This window comes from Pholis gunnellus (assembly GCF_910591455.1).
Source record: "Pholis gunnellus genome assembly, chromosome: 17".
Lineage (NCBI taxonomy): Eukaryota > Metazoa > Chordata > Actinopteri > Perciformes > Pholidae > Pholis > Pholis gunnellus.
Window position 1 is genome coordinate 8,062,209 of NC_136544.1, and position 19,263 is coordinate 8,081,471.

Sequence of the window (19,263 nt, forward strand, 5' to 3'; positions counted from 1 at the left end):
AACTACAAAAGGCTGACATTTCATCAGGCACAGCACAGAATATGATCCTCCTCTGATTGTTCACCCTGAAACTGAAATAAAAGTCTGACAAACAGAAAGGAGTACAACTGTGCAGTTGATGGGAAAAAAATCACAATATTGTGCATTGTATGTTTGCACTTTTCTTTATTTTTATTATGTTTTCTTTATTTTTATTTTAGCCTTCATACAAGAAAAAAAAACACTCACAAGACCAGAGTCCCACTATGGTCATTGCTACACTGTGATTCATTTAATTTAAATATAGTTTCATCTGTAGCATGATTTTTTTTTTTTTTTAATGAATTAATTTAAGAAGAAACAGTCATGCAGATTGTTACATGCATTATTGTTATAGTACTCCTTCTATGGTAAGTACCATCATAGTGAGTAAAGTTATCAACATATCGGAGGGGGCAATATATCTCAGTCACATACATATATATTTGATTTGGGTGAACCAGAAATCAAGCAAGATAAGTTCATTAGACCATGTGCCGCTTAATGATTCAAGCCTTGCCCTCATCGTTTCTTTAGGGAGTGACAATTCTTATACTTCTACTTCTTTTTGCGCATTAATAATGATTAACAGTTCACTCCAACTTTTGAAATGTTTAGGGCATTATAAAAACACTCAAACACACTAACACACCCTCCTCAGTGCGTCATACACTTGTGGTCAGCCTCACTAACGACAAGAGCTCATTTTAATTGTTTTATATACTTATGGTAATATTTGATAAGTTGATGTATTTTGTTTTAATCATCTAATCATCTAAATCTGCAAAGCAACCAGCAACTAAAGTTGGCAAATAAATGCAGTGTAGTAAAAAACAAAGTAGCATAATACGGAAATGCTAAAATTGTAGTAAAGTACAGTAATAAACGTACTTTGTTACATTCCACCAATAATCCAATTAAACTTGTCAGTATTTTAGCTTTAAAAGTATGTTTGCAGTGTTCAGGTTCTATCTTAAACATACATTAGGTAAATGATTACATTTAAATTATTTCCAGTGGCCGTAACTCTGATGAACAATTAATCAGACATATTGCATCTTCATTTGCACTACTTGCACTATTATCACCTTCTGCACTAATATCCCGAATCCATTGTCCATTGTCATTGTTGTTGTTCTTTATGTTCATATATATTCTTATATATATATATATTTATACTGTACATAGTACTTAAATGTTAAATGTTTATGCTTAGTTTCTCTGTTCTACTTTGTTGTCTTTAATGTCCTTGTTTTTTAATATTTCTCTTGTTTATTGTATATATTTCACGTGTGTGTATGTACGATGAGAGTAAAGTGTAACCGCAGTGGCCAATAAAGCTGATTCTGATTCTGATGACATACTGCTGACTGGTGCTACATTTGTACATTTGAAATCTGACTAAAAGGCCCTGTAGTGCAGAAAGTGGTGTCTCGTGCAGACAGCTGTTGTAATTGGTCAAACAGCCGCTGACTAAAAGTGGGACGTTCCCGGAAAAATCGCTAACCGGAAGGGAAGGCCAGAGCCTCAGAAGAAGAAGAAGACAGCCGCCGCCGATGAGACCAGCGACAGAAGAAAAAGTATCGTAAGTCAAACAACTTGAAATGATTGAAGACTGTGGTCAAGAGGAACACTGAACGCGTGTTGCGCTTTCTTTGTCGACGAGCTGTTCACCGTGTTTAGACACGCGCTGTCACATTTTGGTCAACCGATCAGCCAAGTCCGGGTTCAGTCGACACGTCCATCAGACAGGCTCGAGACAGGCTACGAGTCTGTAGCCCTGAGGGACCACGTAACGGGTGCAAAGAGCCTCGGCACAAACGTTACCGAGCAGAATATAACACACGTTTTATTCCAGCTGCAGACACAATAACACGTCACATTACCAGAGTTTGTCAAAATGTCAAACAGCTGACGACGTGTGACGGAGAAAAGGAAAGTTGACTAATGACGTTATCGCTGCTAACCTAGCTAACGCTATCAAGTTGTCGTTTCCACCTTTTAGCACAAACGCTTGTTGTCTGTTGTCGATAACAGACGTTAGCAAGCTAGTGCTGACGCTACGCAAATTAACGCTGAATTATCAATATCAGACGTTAGCTATGCGACGTTAGTCACTAAGCTGCTTAGCACGAGTAACGTTAACGGTGTTGTGTTAACAGTCAGTGCCCAAGTTATTGATGGCGGTCGCTTTATTGTGACCGGCGTTCATAGCTAACGTCAACCATAACGTCATATCTTACCATCCACCATAGCTACGTTACTGTAGTAACAGCGAGCCTGTCCACTACATATCACTCCGCTTTAGACTTTAGAGTTGTACAAGTAGTTCCACTGTAACCATGAATGACAACATTGGTAGCATGAACTAGCTTTAGTGGGGTAGTGCACTGCTATGCTCACTTCAGGTTTCCCTTGAAGCCGTAATAACTTGCGCACTCATCTGAGGTATAGTTAATAGGTTTCAGTTTCACGGCCACTAAATGCCAGCTAGCTTTTACTTTCACACATTCAGTAGAGATGTCATTACTGCTGACAGCGTTTGTCTTGTAATTGTGCCAGTTAACATTGTTGTGTGAAGGTGTGCCTCCTTGCATTTAATAGCAAATGCATTTTCACGTGTTTCGTCTCGTCTTGGCTCCTTTTTTTATGGCTGAATAAAGGGAACAGAGCGTGGACCTTTGAGACGGAGAAGAGAGTTACTGTTACTTTGCTCATAGGTTTTATGACGTATGGACCTTGTCCTTAAGAGGTGACACATCTTGACAAAGCAGCTCTGAAAGAAGCACTGCGACTTTGCCGTCCCCCCCATCAGTATACATAATATTTTGGTTTATGTGAGGACACCTCACTATGTTTCAGCCCTGTCTAAAGTTGTAGGTTAGTACTGTTGAGCTGACAACTAGGGCCTAGTAATGTCTTCCATTTTCCTGTCGTGGTTGTACTATGTGTATTTAGGCCTGCAGGAAGGAGCAGGTGTTGAAATGAAGCGCCTGTTTTCACGATTCACTAAAAACCTACTTGGAGAGAAACGTCAAAGAGGAAGGGGTCCAGGGCTCTTTTAGACCACGAGAAGAACTTGAAAGACCGTTTCTTGGAACGCTTTCTTGGGTGCAGATGGGATTTTGTTTGAATTTCAACTAGACTTTATTTGGTTTTAATGCATGAAGGAAGAATTTGTAAGAGATGGGTTTTTTTTCTTGTGTCTTTGCAAATGCCATGTTTAGAAAAACTGCAAGACTCAGCATTTATTATAAGATGCATCCCATATAGTGAGCAATTATGTAACTTTGTACCTTTTTTAATATTTAACTGCTTCCGTTGGTAAATTATTTTTTTTAATTTGTGTGCAGGTTTTGACTGATGTTTAGCTTTAATTCCCCGTTTGGGTACAGAGCGGTCATGAGAAAAGGAAGTGCCTGTGATTTCCTACTGGCCTTGCTTAACTGCTAGCGATGAGTATCACATTTGCTTTTCCTGTGTTGCATCCCCAGTTTCCCTGTCACTGTTTCCAAGGCCATGCTCTATTAGAAAGCTGAGCTGTCGCAGGCCTTTACCTTGGATCGACACCACTTCCTGTTTCATTAGAGCGCTCAAGGATTGTTCTGCATTTGTGTCTTTTTGTTGACGCCTTGGAGCAAAAAAAAAAAAAATGCAACGCATGAAATATTGTCTTAGGTCTTGAATGCACGGCGTCACTACATGGGAGTTTGCCTCTTCCAGGTTAAAGTCTGGCCGTTTGACATAATAGATGTCAAAAGCAGGCCCTCTCGTATCAGACACCAGCAGTTCTTCTGGGACCCCACCCTTCAAATGAAGTGAGCTGCACAAGTCCCTGCTTGTGTTCGTGAAACTGGTGTAGCGATGTTGTTTGACTCGCACTTAAATGGAATGTGTGACTGAGTTCAGATTTTTCTCATTACATGAGTACAATTTGAATAAACACGGCCATGATTTGGCTCCGTGCATCTATAAATCCGTTTTAATTTGTGCACACGTTCTCGTATTTAGGCGTCGGATGCCCCCGCTAAGTGCTCGGATGTCACGCTGGCAGCGGAGCATACAGGAGGCCACGATGAATATTTCACAGGCTCTCCCTCTAGTCTGCCTCCTGCCTCCCCCCCCCCCCTCCCTCCCTTCAGTGACCCGTGTGCCGCTGTCTCTCCGTGACCCACTTGCCTGTGGAGGTCTTCGGAGCCCATTAGGGACGCCATCAAAGCGTCCGTCGCAGGCCGCTTAAGATGTGTGCAGGTCTGTCTCGGTGCCACAAAAGAGCCTCTTGATGGCCGGACAGACTCGTCTTCTTCTTCCGTCTTTAAATGGCGCGCTCATTATGGATGTCACTTAACCGTTACTACGCCGCCGGTCAGCTAGGTAGCAGACTGTGTGTGTTTTGATATTAATAGTTCATGTGTGCTAGTCGGGGTGTTTTCTAGGTCTGTTCCCACAAACCCAGTCTGTCCATCCTTCGCTCATCTTTGCTTCCTCTGGGGAGGAATGTGAACAGGTGAGCGCTCGTCTCAGCTGCTTGCAATCAGATGAGCGCGTCCCTCATGTCTGTTGGACCCGGGGAACAGAGTGCCCTTTTATCTCCCGTCTGCTGCCGCTGTGAAGCCTTCCCTCGGCTCTTTAGAGCCTTGTGATGCTGTGTGTCTGCTCGTTAAAGAGCCCAGAGAGACCTGAAGGGCACCGCTGATGGTGTCTGCTGTCGTTGGATGGATACATTTGGTGACGTGCTGACGTTGGACACTATTCCTTTGACCACAACGCATGTAGAGCCGACTTATTTTTACGTTCGAGTAAAAGGCAAACGCTGTAAAAGAACTGGTATGTTCTGCGACCGTGGTTTCTAAAATCCAACTAAAGCTGCAAACGCACATTAGTAGCCGTAGACCTGCACAACAAAATGTGTTCATATAGTGAACGCATGCAGCATGTTTGGTTGCTGCGCTGTCTAATGAAGAATGCCAGTTCTGACAGATCTCCTGTCGCATGCTGAAGCTTAAGTCCGGCTCAGCAACGAGCCGAGAGAAGAAAAAAAAAAAAAAACCCGCCTTGCACGACCGAACTCTTAATTATTCAACTATAACGTTAACCCTACAGACTTGTCAGCAGCGACGTCTTTACTTCTCCTCACTCTCAACGCTTCCCGTCTAACCTTGTAAACAGTCTTAAGTCTTCGGTGTGCGTTGTGTTTCTGTGAGGCCATCCCCAAGTTTTAATGTGCTCAGCAGTAAACGGTCTTCTGCAATCTTCACTTCCTGCTTTGAGCTGAGTTGTTTCCTGTCCTTTTGGCCAAGCAGAAGCTGGCTGACCTCCATGTGTGTCAGCCAACTGAAAAAAACCGATTAGGCAAGGTTTCATACATGCAAAGCAGGCTAACGGCTCATTTCTACCGTCTTTGTGGATCATTTGGGCCGGAGCGTACACCTCATTCTAGCACCGAGAGTAAACTGCCTGAGCCATTGCGTAGATAAATAGAAATATTGAACTTAATGAAGTATTTCATTATCTGATCTTTGTGTGGCTGCGTCCGTGGAAGCAGCCACAGAGATCTTAACGCTACACAAGCTCGTCGTGGCTTCCAGATATGTGTTCAGAGATAACTAACAGGAGGAAATGTGTTGAGCTCTTCAGACTTAATACTAACTTCTATGGTTTCTACATACGTTTGTCTTTGATTTCGTCAGTGTACTCCCTACACATCAGTTCTCCAGACGCACATCCTTTTATTTGTGTATCATAATTGTACGACGCTACGCTGAAGGAAAGCAAAACGTACCCGAGTGTTCTCCTGTTTACACTCAACACGGTTCAAGGATGAACTCGTTTTCTGAGGCCCCGCCCAGTGGGATGCATGTTTCTGTGTCAACAACGTGTCTGTCGTTGTAATCTTGGCTCAAACTAAAGTTTTAGTGTCAGACGTATTTAACAGAAACACCGCAGTGAACGTGACTCTTTACTCTTCAGGCGACTGCCGGCTCGTAACAACAACTACACTAATGATGAACGACCTCAATATTCTGCTGTTGTAGTCGTAACGTCCTAAACCGTGTGTTGTGTCTTCCAGCTCCCACCGGTGAGGTCTCCTCTTCCTCTGGCTCGTCTACCTGCCTGAACTCAACGTGCCCCCCCTCCCTCCCTCCCCCCTCACCGCCCCCCTCCCCCCTCCGGGACCAAGACCCGGGGCCTAAAGTCAACCAGACTTCCTCCCTCTTCTCCCGTCGTCTTCTTCTTCATCTTCTTCCTCCCGATTCTGCGCGATGGCAGGGCGAGGCGGACCGGCGCGGACCAACGGCGCCGCGGCGAGCAACAAGATCTGCCAGTTCAAGCTGGTGCTGCTGGGGGAGTCGGCGGTGGGGAAGTCCAGCTTGGTGCTGCGCTTCGTCAAGGGCCAGTTCCACGAGTACCAGGAGAGCACCATCGGAGGTGAGGCGTTCGCGTCTGAGTCCCCAAAGTGTGGATTGTGTCTTCTCGTCACGTGGTACTCGCTCTAAAAACACGTTCAGCGCGTCAGTTGATATGAAAACGTGTCTCTGCCGGTCCAGAGGAACTGACGACTCGCCTGCCGGTCTTAAGCCTGCGCAGGAGAAAGAGCGGCAGAACCGGTTCTTTGCACGCATGTTCTTGCAGAAATGAATTACTTTTTGAAAATATCTGTGGCGAACTAAAGAGCTGAGAAAGGACCGAACGTGACTCGAGTGTCCTCTTCAGTTTTTAGGCCGCTGGAGGAGTGGGGTTGCTTGAAACAGGAAGGAATTGAGCCAACAATGGGGATTTCCTGGACCTCCTGCTAGATCAGTGAAGCTGCTGAAAGGGAGCAAGAATGTTCCGTCTGTAGCTTTAAGTGTTCAATGTGTTTCTACATTATGGGGATTACAGCTTGAGGGCTACAAAAGTCAACTTTTAACTCAAGTTAAGCCGTTAAGTGCAACTCCTCGGGCTAGGCTGGGAAATGAACTGTGTGCGTGTGTGTGTGTGTGTGTGTGTGTGTCATAAAAACATCATGCGGCACATGTGTGTAAATTTGGCAAAATATTGGAAAAATGAGACTGAAGCGAGTCTATTATTTGACGACTTGTTTGCGGCTCTACACGTAGACTTCAGCTGGTATCCTGTGTGTAATTCTATGAAGACAATAACATTAACGAGCAACAGATCTTTCCTTCTTTTACGTCATTTCTATTTAGTTTAACGTCGTCTCCTACATGTTGTGAGTAATGTGTCTGTAGGATGTGGGAACAGGACGCTCAGTGCTCGCACTCTCGCCGAGTCAGCGTGTTTTCTGTACTACAGAACCGTGTGGTCAGCTGAACGCCTGGTCAAAGATTACAAAGCTTTAAACTCTGTGCGAGTGAGTGCTCGGTGTCCTCCGTCATGTGACGTTCTGCTGAGTAAGCGAGTTGTAAGCAGCAGCAGCAGCAGCAGCAGCAGCAGCAGCAGCAGCGCCTCCTGGTGATGCGTCACAGAACAAATGATTTTGCTGCTCTGACGTTCGTTCTAATACGGACTCTTGTTCTCTCCAGCCGCCTTCCTCACCCAGACGGTATGTTTGGACGATACGACGGTGAAGTTTGAGATCTGGGACACTGCGGGACAGGAGCGGTATCACAGCCTGGCTCCCATGTACTACAGGGGCGCCCAGGCCGCCATCGTGGTCTACGACATCACCAACACAGTAAGTCGGGTGGACACCTGCAGGCTGAACCCGTGTCTAAAACGTACATCAGGGATTTAAAGTTGAAACGCACTTCATCTCATGTTTATGCCCTTTTGTTTTGAAGGATACATTCACACGTGCAAAGAACTGGGTGAAGGAGCTCCAGCGGCAAGCCAGCCCAAATATTGTTATTGCCCTGGCAGGAAACAAAGCCGACCTGGCCAACAAGAGAGCCATAGACTTCCAGGTAAAGATGCCGTCTGATGCTGAAGTCTACGATCCTTTCACAGACGTTTCTGAATGAAAATAAGCTCCCAATCTGTTTGTTTCTGTGTTGTACCTTTTAGGAAGCTCAGGCATATGCAGATGACAACAGCTTGCTCTTCATGGAGACTTCAGCCAAGACTGCGATGAATGTCAACGAGATCTTCATGGCCATAGGTGAGCGCTGCTCCACGCAGAACACAGCTCTGTGACTGTCGTCATAGTGTTAGACTCCAGGGCTGCAACTAGTCAATTCATCTGCAAATCATTTTCTTTGATTGTTCACTTTAAATATTTGGGAATATCATTTCCCAGAGCTCAAGATGGAATCTTCAAATTCCTTATTTTATCTGAATATCTGTGCAAATCCCCCAAAATGTGCTTGTAGTGTAATGGAAGACGAGGAAAAACGGCAAATCCTCACATTTGAGATGCTGGAACCGGAGAATGTTTGTTGACTTAAAGTTACTGTGAGGAACATTTCTCTGATTATTACTGATGCCTCCACGTGACCTCCGTCAGTAAACAAGACCATCAGAGAGAATAGTGGTTATTTCTATATAGTTATTATTAATGCGTGTCATCGGTATCCCCGATCAGGGATCACAAATACAAACACAAAATGAAAGATTTAAATGATTACTTGATTATCAAAATAGTTATCGATTTATTTTATGTTAAAAAATTCAGCTCTGACGTAATTCTGAAAGTAGAATTTTCAGCTTTTTCTTGTCGAGCTTTACAGTAAATTGAATATCTTTCGTGTTTTGGACTCTGGGTCAAACACAACAAGACATTTGATGACGTCACCTCAGACTTTAGGAAAATAGTTTCCCTATTTCCCGATGTTTTATTGACAAAACTATCGAGAAAATAATCAATAATGAAAATGGTCAATTGTCTCCATAGCGCAGTAATTAATTTGTTCTACTCCAAACCCCCCAAAACAGCCAAGAAGCTCCCTAAGAACGAGCCTCAGGGTGGACCGGGCGCCGGCGGACGAACCCGAGGCGGCGTGGACCTGCAGGAGGCCGCACCGCAGGGCAGGAGTGGCCATTGCTGCGGGGGCGGGAACTAACGAGTCAGCTGATCCGACCAATCCTCCGCCTCGATCAACCAGACCAGATATTCGCCAGCTGTCAAACAATGTCCCATCGGTCGAACCGAACCGAACCACGGTCGGACCAAACACCCTACGAGCAAACGCGGCTCCAATTAACTGTTCGGCAAAACGAGTCCACTGGCCGGTGAACTTATTTACACAATCCTATTCGAACCCCAGGACCAATCCATGACCTCGCTATTGATGATGGACACTTGACGTCACCTTAGGAGGGAGAAAAAAACGTCCCATTCATGGATGAAGAAAAAAAAAAGAAAAAAGATCGGTCATTACCAATGGCTCTTTAAACGGCCTTCTTGCTCATCGTTTTTTTTTTCTGTATTTGTGTAGAGGGGAAAAAAATGAAAGCAACAGGAATTGCTATAAATGGGCTGATTGGCCCCGCCCCCTCTCTTCTGTCCTCTGCTTTCTCTCGCACCGTAAACGTATGAAGTATTTCCATCATGGTCGCGTGACACTGTTTAGAGCTCCAGCTGCATGCAGCAGTCCGTCGCTTCTCCGTCTGGAGAGGGAAGGTCCGTCACAGGAGAACGGGAACGGACAGATGTTTCCTTCTGTGTAGAGTGAATTATTACATTGTTATTGTTGTCACTATTATTATTGTTATTATTATTACTTCTCTTGACGCAGGCTGTTCAATATGATTTTAAAGCCTTTAAGGTTCTACAATCGCCCGTCTATGTTATCAAACCATACACAGTAAATAGTACTTTAATATCATCGTCACTCATAAGTAATTTTAGCATTAATGTAATGTTTTTGAATCCTCATTGTACAATGACAAAATACATAACACAAGTTTTTCTTGACCAAAATGACAGCTGTGTGTTGACAAGCGTTGCTGTATTTGTATCAGACTTTTCAAGTTTATAATCAATCAGTAGTTACTGTCGAACATTATCCTCCCAATCTCTACATGATGTTTTATCAACCTTAATTATTTTGTGATGGATTGTTTTTTTTTTTCTGTCTTAATTTGTTTTTCTTTCTGAAGATCTATGGTATTAAATGCACTGGTTGTGTCTCATCATCTTTGTGAATCGAGATGTTATCGTCGGCTTCCTTTCCTTTTCTCTTTTGTTTTAACTCTTCATATCGGGAGGGATTGCTTTCACCTGTAATGACATCATGCTATGACATCATGTTATGTCATCGACTAGCACAGCAGCCACTGCTGTTAGGTGGGGGGGTAATGGGGGGGGGGGGGGGGGTGGTGGTCATGGGTAGATAAAGAAGAAGAAAACGATGTAATTTTACCAATAAACAAGGGGAACGTATCTTTTCTGTATGCCTGTTTGATCTTTTTTTGATGTCCAAATATTGTTGACTGGGATTATTTTAAATTTATTTAACCCATGATGGCGCCTCGATCAAAAAATACAACAGGCCAATATTAAATAATTCCTAGTCTAAAATGTATATAATTAGAATTGAATAATTTCTACGTATTTTGTAAATATATCCTACTTGTGTCCACAAACAACACTACCCATAATCACCACAGACGAGGCGTGATGCCTTCAAGTGCGACAACCTTTTCTCCACCGAGACTAAGACAGATGTGCTGACACTTCTAGTGAGGCTTCCTCTGCAAAATATCTAGAAATAATAAAAGAGCAGGAGACTGCAGTATTCCTGATATTCTGTCTACTAGTAGGACGCATCACGGCTGTTTATCTATTACACGAAGTAGTAATTATTACCGATATTTTGTATTAACGAGACATACCACCCTTATTGATGCATCTAAAAAATATTGATAAAGATAACTAATATTCGTACTGAGACGGTAACCACTGAATGAATAAACAAATTATTTAAAGATAATGTTGGTTACCTTATAATGAAAACATACAACCGGAAGTGATGGTATGGTATTTTATGTGCATTCCCGTCAACTTTACCAATGTACGGTGTTGTAGTTCATGACATCGACCACTGGAGGGCAGTGAACGCTCATGATTTTAAATAGACTGGCGTGTAACTGTGATCTCCACTTAGCGGCCACTTTTAAACGCCTTCATTATGTGAATGCCTTTAAATATGGCCAGAGATGTAGTGACGCACTGTGACCACAGGAGGGCGCTAAACACTCACGAAGACAACCACTAACTTACACAAGTATAGAGTCAGACATTAAAGCACACTATAACTTCCGGTGGAGACATTCAGAATAAAACATTCAAAATAGTCAGAGGCGCAAATATTATCAGTGATTACGGGAATATTGTGGTACATGGATGATTTGAGGCCTCTTCCGGCGTGGTCACGTAATGTTGTGACGTTGAAGCGACACATATTGGTGATATATTTATACTTTGAAAGGTTGATACTGTGTCGAAAAGTCCGCTTCCAGCGTAAAATGAAGTGTTTGCATTATTTCCATCCTTGATGTGTGTTCTTAACGCCTTTGTTTTTCTGAGAAGATCTCAAAAAGGAATTTATAATTCTAAACATTGCTGCGGTTCTCGTAAATTTCCGTTTCCCGACAGCGCGTGAACGCAGCATGTGAGGTAAACGAGAGCAGAGGACGAGTCTAGCGCGTGGACATGTCGGACCCGGCGGCGCAGGCCTTGCAACCCCGGCTTCTCCAAGCTCAGACCGCTGGGTCAGCTGGGTCCAGTACCGCCGCGACAGGCTCCGGGTCAGGAAACAGTGACCCAGCGAGACCGGGACTTAGCCAGCAGCAACGTGCAAGCCAGAAGAAAGCCCAAGTCCGAGCTTTCCCACGGGCGAAAAAGCTCGAGAAACTTGGCGTATTCTCCGCATGCAAGGTAGCTAGCTTAGCTTAGCTAGCCAAAGTTCACCACAACAAAGCACTCCTCGGGCAGTATTAGCATTCATGTAGGAGGGGGAGCGAACTGTGGCGCAGTCAAGGCCCCGCAAACAAAAACATAAACGATAGCGTAATGACGTGTCGTAATTGTTAACTTTTGTAGCTAGCTAGCTAGCTAGACTGTTGTGTTATTCACATTACCGTTGGTTCTTTGAAGCATTATCAGCTAGCTTAACTCAACCGTTTAGTCATTCATTGACGTACAAGAACACCAGCAAGTTACTATGTAAGCCGTTTTATTGCGTGTTCAGCATATTTTGCCTTTTCTCAGGCTAGTGACACATGCAAGTGCAATGGATGGAAAAACCCAAATCCACCGTCAGCCACACGTCTGGACCTGCAACAGCAAGCAGCCAGTCTGAGCGAGCCGTGCCGCAGCTGTGGACATGCTCTGGGTACAAACTAATCAACCTCCACAAATACACACCTGTCCCTTTTCCTGATATATCCCTATACGTTTGATCTCTCGCTTTAATTGCGTTTCATGTTTTCTTTCTCACAGCTGACCATGTGTCCCACTTGGAGAACGTGTCTGAGGAGGAGATTAACAGGCTGCTGGGTATGGTGGTGGACGTTGAGAACCTTTTCATGTCCGTGCACAAAGAGGAGGACACTGACACCAAGCAGGTCTACTTCTACCTTTTCAAGGTAAGCAAAGTGGGCATCGCATCTGTGTAACGGGTGAAGCAAACCACCGTGGCCCAGTTCTTATCCACCCTGTTCTCCTTAGCTGCTGAGGAAATGCATCCTGCAGATGAGCCAGCCCGTCGTAGAGGGATCCCTCGGAAGTCCACCCTTTGGGAAGCCCAACATCGAGCAGGTAAACATGAAACTAAAAGAATCTCCAGGTTGCTTTGATAAAACAACAGGATCGTAGCAACAGGCTTGCTTGTCGTACGTTTATGCTGGTTATTTATCCTGTAGTTTTGTAATATGACAATAGGTGGTGGCCCGTGTGCACAACCTGTGGAAAATAGACCGACTAATGTCACATTTTCTCATTCATCGTACGCAGTCTCTTTTTCCTCTGCCTCCTTTTCTTCATCCTTTTGTTTCCTTTTCCTTTAAAGGGGGTTTTGAATTTTGTTCAGTACAAGTTCAGCCACCTGGCACCGAAGGAAAGGCAGACCATGTTTGAGCTGTCAAAGATGTTCCTCTTGTGCCTAAATTACTGGAAGCTGGAGACGCCGACGCAGTATCGCCAGCGCACCCAGAAAGATGACGGGACGGCATACAAAGTGGACTACACAAGGTGTGTTGTTGTTGTTAAAGGAAAGCATGTACGTGCTTTTACTTGTACGATATCTGTGCAGACGCTAATATCCGTCTGTGGCTCCTAGGTGGCTGTGCTACTGCCACGTCCCCCAGAGCAACGACAGCCTGCCGCGCTATGAAACCACGCACGTGTTCGGACGCAGCCTGCTCAAGTCCATCTTCACTGTGACCCGACGGCAGCTCCTCGAGAAGTTCAGAGTGGAGAAGGACAAGCTGCTCCCAGAGAAACGCACTCTCATCCTCACACACTTCCCCAAGTAAGCTGACTCTGGTGTGTGTGAGAGAGAGAGATGGAAAAATCATGAAAATTTGTTTCACAACTACCAGTATATGTGGTTCAGTTAAGATGGACTGAGAGGAATCAATATTGGTTAAACAATACTTTAATGTCTGAACGGATGTTAATATATATATTAACATCCGTTCAGACATTGATTTAGGTAGCATATGTCATTTTATGTTTGAACTTGTGTATTATGTCTGTTCCCTTTGTATATTTTATCTTTGTTTTATTTCTTTGACTCACTTTGTGACTGGTGCCTGTGAAAGATGTGATATAATGTTATACAAATACACTTTGCTTGCTTGCATGCGTTATTATTGCAAAGACTTAATTTGTCAAATAAAATGTTTTAAATTGCTCAAATTATTTTTGAAAGAGGGAACCGAACATCCAAAATGTTTTTATTGACAATATATTATTTGAGGTTTAATTCAGGCTTTAAAGAACCAATCACCGTGTGCACATATTGTTTATGTTGTAATCAAAAGTCTATAGAGACTAGTTGTTTTCAGTCATGTGAAAATAGCCCAATGTATGTAATGCTATAGCGATCCTCCTGTTGATATTTCCCCTTGTACTAACCTTCCCTCTGAATGTCGGCAGGTTCTTGTCCATGCTGGAGGAGGAGATCTACGGAGACAATTCACCGATCTGGGAGGCTGACTTCACCATGCCGGCCTCTGACGGCACACCGCTGGGCCATCAGACAGGTGAGGCAGGTGTAGCGCCCGCTAGCCAATTAACTATGATTAACTAACTATTTATAGGCATGAGACCAGACACATTTATATCAAACAGTTCTCTACTCAAATCATCAATCGGGCCACTTGATCACGGCCCTGTAAGCGTACTGCTACTCTCAAGCAGGAATTCACTATGACTATAAAACACAGATGTTTCAGCCTATTAGATACTACAGAATGTAAAACGAGGCCTTTACTGATCCCCAGAGAAGAAAGTTACACGTTTCAACATGCAAAAGAAAAACAGGGTTAATGATGAGGAAACCGATTAAGAACAAAAAACAAAGAGAGATACATTTTATTCAACAAGCTATATAAATAACAATACCATCGGACATACACGTTGTGCAGCTCTACACATGTGCAGAAACAATGTGCACCTAGCAGTGTAACTCCAAAAGCCTAATTGAAGTGGTATTGTACCTTGTTAAGAGTCACACAGAATAGATGTGTATTTATAGTTTATGTAATGTATATTATACTTGTATAGGTATGAAATAAATACAGTTCCTGTTGTGCGGTTTGTAATCGTGAACCTGTGCGTTGCAGTGATCAGCCCTGCTGCCGGGTCCGGCTCCCCCGCGCTGCCCAAAGGTCTGAGCAGCATCTCCTCTCTGGGCAGCATGGACACCGGAGCTGCAGAGCCCACCACAGGTCTGTCAGCTCTGACTATGTGGAGTATTGTGTAATATTGAAAGCCCCCGTGAAGCACACACACACACACACACACACACACACACACCTGCGACTACATATACGTCACAAACAGCAACGAGGGCTTAATGATGGCTCTAAAATCCTTGTTAGCCGACTCCTCTCATTGTTTTGATCGGAGCAATGTCGCCGTTTGTTCAGGAGAGAAACGCAAACTCCCGGAGGCGCTGACCCTGGAGGATGCCAAGCGGATCCGTGTGATGGGAGACATTCCTATGGAGCTGGTCAATGAAGTCATGATGACGATCACCGACCCTGCTGCCATGCTCGGACCAGAGGTACGTCGTTCAGTCTCGGATGAAGGCCAAAGGTCTTATTTAATCCAAATATTGACTTTTTTTTCTTTTTTATCTTGCTAGACTAATCTTCTGACTCCAAACGCTGCCCGTGACGAGACTGCCAGGCTGGAGGAGAGGCGGGGCATCATAGAGTTCCACGTCATTGGAAACTCTCTCTCCCAGAAGTCCAACAAGAAGATCCTGATGTGGCTGGTTGGCCTGCAGAACGTCTTCTCTCATCAATTACCTCGCATGCCCAAAGAGTACATCACACGGCTGGTGTTTGACCCGTAAGTAGATGTTATCTGACCACACGTCGCCATCGCACATCTGCACACTGTTCTGACGCCTCCGACTTTCACAGGAAGCACAAGACCCTAGCCCTTATCAAAGATGGCCGCGTCATCGGAGGCATCTGTTTTAGGATGTTTCCCACTCAGGGCTTCACGGAGATCGTCTTCTGTGCCGTCACATCCAACGAGCAAGTTAAGGTAAACGATGACCGTTTACTTTACTGAGAGTTGTGGTTGGCCAAGCAGACTAGCTGGTCAACATTCTGTCATTTGTTGTAGCTTTAGCACCCTGTTGCTCCTAGTGTTAAGATAACGTCATTTGGGAATTTGGCAACAAATAGTATTCAGAGAAACCACTGTCTGTTCTCTGTTTTTTATTTTTATTTTAGGGCTACGGGACCCACCTGATGAATCACCTGAAGGAGTACCACATCAAACACAACATCCTCTATTTCCTCACTTACGCTGACGAGTACGCCATCGGCTACTTCAAGAAGCAGGTACTGCAGGCGTGAGCCGTGCATTAGCTCTGCTGCTGTCCTTTCACTGACTTGTTCTCTCCTCGCAGGGCTTTTCCAAAGACATCAAAGTGCCGAAGAGTCGATACCTGGGATACATCAAAGACTACGAGGGAGCGACCCTCATGGAGTGCGAGCTGAACCCCAGGATCCCCTACACGGAGCTCTCTCACATCATTAAACGACAGAAGGAGGTACGTGAGGCTGCGAGGGCTTCTCATTAAAGCCAAAAACATCTGCTGTTTGCTGCCGTGAAACAGCTTTGAGTTTTTAACATCACATATTTCTTTAATGTCGTTACAGATTATTAAGAAGCTGATAGAGAGGAAACAGAGCCAGATCAGGAAGGTCTACCCAGGCCTCACCTGCTTCAAAGAGGGCGTACGGCAGATCCCGGTGGAGAGCATTCCCGGCATAAGTCAGTGTTTGGTTGGTGTGAAACAAAATAATAGTTATCTGTATTATCATAATACTGAAATTTGTTTTTTTTCTACCAGGAGAGACGGGATGGAAACCCAGTAACAAGGACAAAGGGTAAACATTAAGCACCCTCTGGGTCCCACACTGACCGTATCAACACCAGTAACAAGAAGTTTAGTCCATATTTGACTCGCTTACCTTTCTACGTGTTTTGCAGGAAAGAGGTGAAGGACCCTGACGTGTTGTACAACATGTTGAAGAACCTCCTGGCCCAGATAAAGGTAAGAGTCAACAGGAACACACATGCACCTACGGGAGTAACGAGAACGGAGACTAACCAGCGCTTCATCCCTCCAGACTCATCCCGACGCCTGGCCCTTCATGGAGCCGGTGAAGAAGTCAGAGGCTCCGGATTACTACGAGATCATCCGCTTTCCCATCGGTGAGCGAGCGATTACACAGCAGCTTTTATTCTCTCTGATTACATTCAGTTCCCGTTAAAGGTGCTCAATGCGAAATTTAGAGCACATCCGTTATTCTCTTCTTGTCAATTTCTTCACGCAGACCTGAAGACCATGACGGAGAGACTTAAGAATAGATACTATGTGACCAAGAAGCTTTTCATTGCCGACCTGCAGCGAATCATCACCAACTGCCGCGAGTACAACCCTCCAGACAGCGAGTACTGCAAGAGTGCCAACACCTTGGAGAAGTTCTTCTACTTCAAATTAAAAGACGGAGGACTGATCGAGAAATGAGATGAGATGAGAGAGTTATTTACCGATTAGTCAACCGACGCGGGGCGACTTTCACTCACCCGGATGACGAGGAAAACGTCGCTATTGTCATATCTGAGTTAATAAAAGGGTATGTACACGACTGGAATAGTTGGACAAACATACGCGTTTGGTAATATCGGATGAAGTTGAGCGTTACAAAGTGTCAGAATGGCGTTACCGTTAAGTTAGCTTCTGTCACTTCCTCTTTTCCAGTTCTCACAAGCGGGTCAAGACCACACGTTTCATTAAGTGTACCAAAGTTATCGGTCCAAGTTATAACAATGCCACACTTTCCACCATTATTTATAGTCTGATTGATTTGGTTTTGTCGCATGTGATGACATTTGTTCATTCCACTTTGCTTAAAACTCGTCACTCAAGCAGAAGTACACGTAGTGTAGAGTTCTTTCACAGAAAACTGGACCTCGGGACCTAAAGCCACGTTGCCTTTCGTTACTGACAGACACTTGAACATCCGGCCGTCTTCATGATGGGTATAAAGACGAACGTTGTGTGAGGGGTGGAGTCCTTAAAATACTTAAAAACACGCTACTTTGACTTGAGTAGTCGGGCAACGATTCGATCAGTTGGTGAATAATTAATCGAACACGGTTGTGAGTTGTTGATGAAGTGCAAAATACCGAACATGTGATGGTTACAGCTTTAGTGTATTTTGAATATTTCTTTGACTGAAACTATTTATCATTTAGCAACGTTATTTTCAACATTCTTCCCAAAAGAAAAAAGGATTGATAACGGATAATAAAAAGCGTTTAGCGTTTGTTGCTAATGATAGTCTGGGCATTAAATACGTCAAAACAAAATAATTTCCCCAATTGTTCACGTAAACCCTGTTTTCATGTCGACAACAACACAGTGGATGCGTAATCTATACAGTTAACATGATGCACACTGTTCACACATCTGGCAGGGTTTTATTCCAACCCTTCAGGATGAGGTCACACGTTAGTTTAGCTCGCAGGTGTTCGTGATAGTTTTGTTCCGTTGCTAGACTCTGTAGTACAGTCGTACGCACACACATGCTAAGTCGTTTAGTGTACAGCCACACTGTCTATAACTGTTTATTTATCACACCATACACGAGCTGTAGCGGGTGGTTAAGCTAGGACAGTTAACAATTTGAATTCATTAAAAAACTAAAACATTTAGCCATAGTTGTTGCAGGTTTTTTTTTTTACATTGACAAACATTTTAATGTTTGGTCAGTGATTCTTTTTTTGGTTGAGCCTGCTTGTTGAATGTTTTATTGACTTGTGTGTGTATATGTGCGAGTGTGTTTATTTTGTACTTGATTTATGACTAGCTTGGAATTACTGAAGTGATGTCAGCGTTGCATTATTCAGGGTTGTCTATTCTGTACTTTTCCCTCAATCTACCTATGCTGCATTTCAGATTTTCTTAATAAGTCTGAGTGAAGTTTCCACCTGTTAGAGGATGGCTACTGTCTCTAGTTTTACTGTAAAACTGTTCATTACAAAGTTGTCATATATATATATATATATGTTTATATAATATATATAAACAAAGGTTGTGAACTTCAGTCACTTGACTTTGGCTGAAAGATTTTGAGGATATCAAACATGACAAAATAAAAGACCTGCAAGAAAACCTTTCACTTGTGTCCTCACATGATACTGCCACAATATCATAGATAGGTGTCACAGCGTAGACGAAAACAACTTCCAGTATATCTAATTTCATGTTTAATTATAGTACTATTATTGGCAAACTCTGCCAAGTGTATGGCTGGGTCTTCCCCTGGGTCTTCGAACTCTGCCTCCACCACAGAGAATGTGTTGGTCGGGTTCATAAGTTCTTCAAAGTGCTCTTTCCACCGCTCAACAATATCCCCAGTCTGGGTCCACAGTTCTTCTCCCCTGCTGAACACATCCTGAGCCTACCCTGCTTTCCGTTTCTGAGTCGTCTGTTTGCCAGAGCTTCCTTGAGACCAACCGATAGTCCTTCTCCATAGTCTCCGCAAACTGTTCCCACACCTGGGTTTTTGCTTTGGCGACTGCTGCAGCCCCTCTGGCCAACC

The 19,263-nt window shown here is 43.9% G+C and overlaps 2 protein-coding genes across 2 annotated transcripts; both read left to right on the plus strand.

Annotated features, from left to right (window-relative positions):
• Positions 1-1,497: 1,497 nt before the first annotated feature.
• Positions 1,498-10,078, plus strand: rab5c (RAB5C, member RAS oncogene family). The gene is made up of 6 exons (XM_079177234.1): positions 1,498-1,603; positions 6,089-6,447; positions 7,545-7,696; positions 7,803-7,925; positions 8,026-8,119; positions 8,893-10,078. Exons 2-6 carry the CDS (start codon positions 6,282-6,284, stop codon positions 9,018-9,020), a joined length of 663 nt encoding a protein of 220 aa, XP_079033360.1. The 5' UTR covers positions 1,498-1,603; positions 6,089-6,281; the 3' UTR covers positions 9,021-10,078.
• A 1,526-nt stretch (positions 10,079-11,604) lies between these two features.
• Positions 11,605-18,820, plus strand: kat2a (K(lysine) acetyltransferase 2A). The gene is made up of 18 exons (XM_079178317.1): positions 11,605-11,839; positions 12,173-12,296; positions 12,404-12,549; positions 12,632-12,721; positions 12,972-13,153; positions 13,242-13,433; positions 14,063-14,169; positions 14,752-14,856; positions 15,058-15,194; positions 15,276-15,484; positions 15,559-15,685; positions 15,877-15,987; positions 16,056-16,199; positions 16,309-16,423; positions 16,503-16,539; positions 16,643-16,706; positions 16,783-16,867; positions 16,990-18,820. The coding sequence occupies exons 1-18, from the start codon at positions 11,615-11,617 to the stop codon at positions 17,181-17,183; spliced, it is 2,394 nt and encodes a 797-aa protein (XP_079034443.1). The 5' UTR covers positions 11,605-11,614; the 3' UTR covers positions 17,184-18,820.
• The last annotated feature ends 443 nt before the right edge of the window (positions 18,821-19,263 follow it).

Excerpts from the sequence above, each read along its gene's own strand:
- rab5c (XM_079177234.1), top strand. The coding sequence starts at position 6,282 with ATGGCAGGGCGAGGCGGACCGGCGCGGACCAACGGCGCCGCGGCGAGC. Across the intron at positions 7,697-7,802 it reads TCTACGACATCACCAACACA|GATACATTCACACGTGCAAA; the intron begins GTAAGTCGGGTG and ends TTTGTTTTGAAG. Across the intron at positions 8,120-8,892 it reads CGAGATCTTCATGGCCATAG|CCAAGAAGCTCCCTAAGAAC; the intron begins GTGAGCGCTGCT and ends CCCCCAAAACAG.
- kat2a (XM_079178317.1), top strand. The coding sequence starts at position 11,615 with ATGTCGGACCCGGCGGCGCAGGCCTTGCAACCCCGGCTTCTCCAAGCT. Across the intron at positions 13,154-13,241 it reads TACAAAGTGGACTACACAAG|GTGGCTGTGCTACTGCCACG; the intron begins GTGTGTTGTTGT and ends TGTGGCTCCTAG. Across the intron at positions 13,434-14,062 it reads ATCCTCACACACTTCCCCAA|GTTCTTGTCCATGCTGGAGG; the intron begins GTAAGCTGACTC and ends GAATGTCGGCAG.